This window comes from Gadus macrocephalus, chromosome 3 (assembly GCF_031168955.1).
Source record: "Gadus macrocephalus chromosome 3, ASM3116895v1".
Taxonomy (NCBI): Eukaryota; Metazoa; Chordata; class Actinopteri; order Gadiformes; family Gadidae; genus Gadus; species Gadus macrocephalus.
This window is the reverse complement of record NC_082384.1, coordinates 26,066,162-26,071,449: the sequence shown is the minus strand read 5'-3', so window position 1 is coordinate 26,071,449 and position 5,288 is coordinate 26,066,162. Positions and strand designations below refer to the sequence as shown.

Here is a 5,288-nt window from a genome sequence, read left to right as displayed (position 1 = left end):
GGGGGGGAGAGAGGGGGGGAGACGCAGGCCCCCTGCTAGAGGGGGAGAGAGGGGGGAGACGCAGGCCACCTGCTAGAGGGGGAGAGAGGGGGGAGACACAGGCCGACTGCTAGGGGGGGAGAGAGGGGGGAGACGCAGGCCACCTGCTAGAGGGGGGGAGACACAGGCCGACTGCTAGGGGGGGGAGACGCAGGCCACCTGCTAGGGGGTGGAAAGAGGGGGAGAGAGGGGGGAGACGCAGCACCCAGTCTACCAGCTCCTGAGTCGCTGCTTAACGGGAACATGGACTGTAGCTCATGGTGTTGACGCAGGTGATGGTTGCCAAGGTGATTGTCACCCTGGTGACGGTAACCGTGGCGATGTCCAGGGGAATCCTCTTCTCGTTGCGATGGACGGATCATCACAGCTTCTCAAACCATATTTCAGTCTTTGAAGATAATTTCTGCGTCTCGACTTTAAGGAGAAGATATTTTATTCCGTATTTTTTATGGATGTGTTGAATTTACCGTTTTATTTCTTTTCTTTTTATTAAAACAAAAATAACTTGGAGTTTTGTTGTTTCCTCTATCATTGCAATGACATGACGTTTTATTTTTAAAAGCAACAAGTACAAAATAACAATATATATTTATAAGGACACGTTTACGTACGGTAACACACGCGAATGCAAGACTAACACGCAATCGGCCTCTCTGAAGTAAACGAACGTAGCGAGAGCGAGACTTCTACACCGGCCTGGAGAATCTACTGCTGACATCACACACTCCTCCTCCTCCTTCCTCCTACTCCTCCTACTCCACCTCCTTCCTCCTCCTGCTCCTCCTCGTTGGCAGTATTGAGAGGATGTCCGTATGTGGCACGAAGTGAAGAGGGTAAATGAAAGGTTTGTGCTGGCTGATGATGTTAAAGCGTGACGTGACGCCACCACAGTGAAAACCCGCCTTTTCCTTTGTTCTGGTGACATCACAAGTGGGCGTGACCACCTAGATGGATGGACGAGCAGCAACATCTGCCGCTGGGTAGGCTGGTAGGCTGATTCAGCGTACGTTTAGCTAGACACGCCCACTTGTGATAAAACACAGATATACAGGCTTGTGACGGCTGATCACACTCACACCTGGTGGCGTCCTACCACCTCTTTAACGCCCCCCCCCCCCCTCCGAGTTATAAAGACAACCACAGTCCTATATCCCCCCCACCCCTCTCCCTACAGGTCCTGTTGGGTTGTCCCAACGATACTCCCAGTATCCATCACTGGGACGAGATCCACAACCATCTCCTCCCAGTCCATCGATGTCTTTTGTGTATTTGGTCAATGAAGGTAAAGTCAAGGTGGGCGTGTCCGTATCTGGGGTCACCATGGAGACCAGCGCTAAGAGGTGCCACTAGATCCAATCAACAAAGATAAATCCAGATGATGTAAAGCATCTCATCTGGATTCATTAGAATGCTCCTGTTCTTAAGAGGCGGAGCCTGGTCCTGGTGGCTACGCCCCCTCCTCCCCTGATTGGTCTACTACTCCTACGGTCCAGGGGCCCCTCCTGATTGGTCTAGACCTCCTCCGGGTCCAGGGGCCCGTCCTGATTGGCCTCCGGTGGGGACTCCGGCTGCAGGCGGAGGATGGGCTTGTTGCACATCGGACACACGCTGCGGATCTCCAGCCACTTCAGTAAGCACCTGCAGGGACAGACCGGGGCTTAGAGACAGCACCGGGGTTTAGAGACAGCACCGGGGCTTAGAGACAGCACTTAGAGACAGACCGGGGCTTAGAGACAGCACTCTGGATTAGAGTGGCACTTAAACTCGTTTTATATACATGCTCCCATTAGCGCCCTCTGGTGGCGGCAGTTGTGGCTGCGCTTCTGAATGACGTCAAGATGTTATTTACTTACTTCGAATTATGTAAACTATACTAACTATAGTATACTAACTACAAAGTATGATCACAGCTGGCGTGCTTTTGGAATAGTTTATCTCATTAAATATTGAGGCCACGAAGTACCAGGCACACATGAGAAGCATTTGCTTGCTCATTTGTCTTATTTAAATGTTACCCAAAGCAGAAGGATTAGCGACGCGACAACTGGTCACCCTGCTGGAAAACCAGGGAAGGGAATTCCCGTCGCACCGATGAGATTCCTTCTTTTTCCTTATTAATAGGAAACCACAGATTTGCGTCACTTACTTCTTGTGGAAGGCGTGCGAACAGGGACAGACGCCCAGCTCATCCCGGGTCCTAAACTCCTCCAGACACACCGCGCACGTTTGCTGCAAACAAACATCCTGTTTAGTGTCCGAGTTCTTCTGTAGGCCTACTTCACTCCATTCTGTGTCACCGGGCGTGCAGAGGAAACCACCGGATGGTTTCCGGTGTTATTGATGAAATAGTGAATCATTATTGCAGTGTGATGATGGCAGCCAACCCTTTTATTTTTCATATATATATATATATATATATATATATATATATATATATATATATATATATATATATATATATATATATATATATATATATACACACACACACACACACATACTATAAAAAAAATATTTTAGCGATGCTGAGAACTATCAGCATATATAGTCCAATCATGTTTTTTTCTCTCACTAAAAAGGCTTCCTAATATCGACAAATGAAAGAAAAACAAACGCTTGCTGACGACTTGGCACTTTTCAATCTATGATGAAGAGTGTGTGTGTGTGTTACATTCTCAAACACACACACATCATAGAATGAGAAACGTCCAGTCTTCAACTTCTGTCTCTTTCTCCCTCCCCTGGTTCGGTTAACTCCGTGGACAACTACGACTCAAGTGAGTCCTCTGAGTGTGTGTGACACTTGCATGAACAAAACTCCTACGCTCTTAAAAACAAAAGGAATGGAGGAAGTCAGACGCCCTTTAAAAGTACGTTGACATTTACATTTAGGGGTTCAGCAGACGCTTTTATCCAGACTTACAATAAGTCAAATTGTCTGAAGAATAATAATCTGTCTACATTAAGGATGTTCATAGAACCGAGTGCCAAGCACTAACCATCACTAGGTTAACCCATTCCCCGTACACAACAGATAGCCAGGGTAAGGTGATACACAATACTAAGTACTGTTTTAAGGACGCACAACACACAATAAGGGCGTAAGAGTGGTGTGTTTGGGGGGGGGGGGGAGTGGGTAAGGCCATGCAGAGTCCAGGTGAACTCTGAACAGGTACAAACACCTGAGTCCCTCCCAGCGGCAGGGGGGAGACGGACCACTCACCCCCAGGAGGGGGGAGACGGGCCACTCACCACCAGGAGGAGGACTAGAGGAGGGGGGAGACGGGCCACTCACCCCCAGGAGGACTAGAGGAGGGGGGAGACGGGCCACTCACCCCCAGGAGGACTAGAGGAGGGGGGGAGTAGAGGAGGGGGGAGACGGGCCACTCACCCCCAGGAGGAGGACTAGAGGAGGGGGGACTAGAGGAGGGGGAGACGGGCCACTCACCCCCAGGAGGAGGACTAGAGGAGGGGGGACTAGAGGAGGGGGGAGACGGGCCACTCACCCCCAGGAGGGGGGAGACGGGCCACTCACCCCCAGGAGGAGGACTAGAGGAGGGGGGAGACGGGCCACTCACCCCAGGAGGACTAGAGTGTGTTTAAATATGGTCGCTAGTGTTTACATGTGGTCGATAGGGTTTAAATGTGGTCGATAGTGTTTACATGTTTAAATGTGGTCGATAGTGTTTACATGTTTAAATGTGGTCGATAGGGTTTACATGTGGGTGATAGTGTTTAAATGTGGTCGATAGGGTTTACGTGTGGTCCATAGTGTTTAAATGTGGGTGATAGTGTTTATATATGGTCGATAGGGTTTACATGTGGTCGATATTGTTTAAATGTGATCGACAGTGTTTAAATATGGTCGATAGTGTTTACATGTGGTCCATAGTGTTTAAATGTGGGTGATAGTGTTTATATATGGTCGATAGTGTTTACATGTGGTCGATAGTGTTTACATGTGGTCCATAGTGTTTAAATGTGGGCGATAGTGTTTAAATGTGGGCGATAGTGTTTAAATGTGGTCGATAGTGTTTAAATGTGGGCGATAGTGTTTACATGTGGTCGATAGGGTTTACATGTGGTCCATAGTGTTTAAATGTGGGCGATAGTGTTTAAATGTGGTCGATAGTGTTTACATGTGGTCGATATTGTTTAAATGTGATCGACAGTGTTTAAATATGGTCGATAGTGTTTAAATATGTTCTTTTCCCTCACTCTCCACCTCATCCCTAACTCTCCACCTCAAGCTGGTGTGTAGTGAGCGTTCTGGCACCGATTGGCTGCCGTGCATCACCCAAGTGGGTGCTACATATTGGTGGTGGTTAGTGAGGTCCCCCCTTCACTTTAGGCGTCTTTGAGTGTTATTAATTATTATTATTCTTCATGTTTAACCTCTGTTTTCCTTTTATTCCTAGTCTGTTTTACATAGTTTTGAATGATGACTATATGCTCTGTAAGGTGACCTTGGGTGTCTTGAAAGGCGCCTCTAAATTAAATGTATTATTATTATTATTAGAGGAGGGGGGAGTAGAGGAAGGGGGAGACGGGCCACTCACCCCCAGTAGGCTCAGCTTCTTGCCTGCTCCTTTCAGCACCACCTGGTCAGGGAGAGGGACAGGGTGTCAGGGAGCTGTCGGGGTGCTCGCTGGGTGCTGCAGGGAGGTGTCGGGGTGCTCGCTGGGTGCTGTACGGAGCTGTCGGGGTGCTCGCTGGGTGCTGCAGGGAGCTGTCGGGGTGCTCGCTGGGTGCTGCAGGGAGCTGTCGGGGTGCTCGCTGGGTGCTGTACGGAGCTTGTCGGGGTGCTCGCTGGGTGCTGCAGGGAGCTGTCGGGGTGCTCGCTGGGTGCTGCAGGGAGCTGTCGGGGTGCTCGCTGGGTGCTGTACGGAGCTGTCGGGGTGCTCGCTGGGTGCTGTACGGAGGTGTCGGGGTGCTATGAAGGCATCAGAGCCCTGCTTTAATGCTGAGTCACAGTGGGCGGGGCCAACGTGTCGGGACCACTCTACGAGGGGTGGGCGGGGCCAACGTGTCGGGACCACTCTACGAGGGGTGGGCGGGGCCAACGTGTCGGGACCACTCTACGAGGGGTGGGCGGGGCCAACGTGTCGGGACCACTCTACGAGGGGTGGGCGGGGCCAACGTGTCGGGACCACTCTACGAGGGGTGGGCGGGGCCAACGTGTCGGGACCACTCTACGAGGGGTGGGCGGGGCCAACGTGTCGGGACCACTCTACGAGGGGTGGGCGGGG

At 50.8% G+C, this 5,288-nt stretch overlaps 1 protein-coding gene across 1 annotated transcript; it reads right to left on the bottom strand.

Annotated features, from left to right (window-relative positions):
* Positions 1-454: 454 nt before the first annotated feature.
* On the bottom strand, positions 455-4,655 carry zgc:175214 (uncharacterized protein LOC557610 homolog; the record flags this gene model as incomplete). The annotated part of the gene is made up of 3 exons (XM_060046625.1): positions 455-1,677; positions 2,186-2,268; positions 4,599-4,655. Coding segments are annotated over 3 exons (267 nt in total), but the record flags the coding sequence as incomplete, so codon positions are not given.
* Positions 4,656-5,288: the final 633 nt, after the last annotated feature.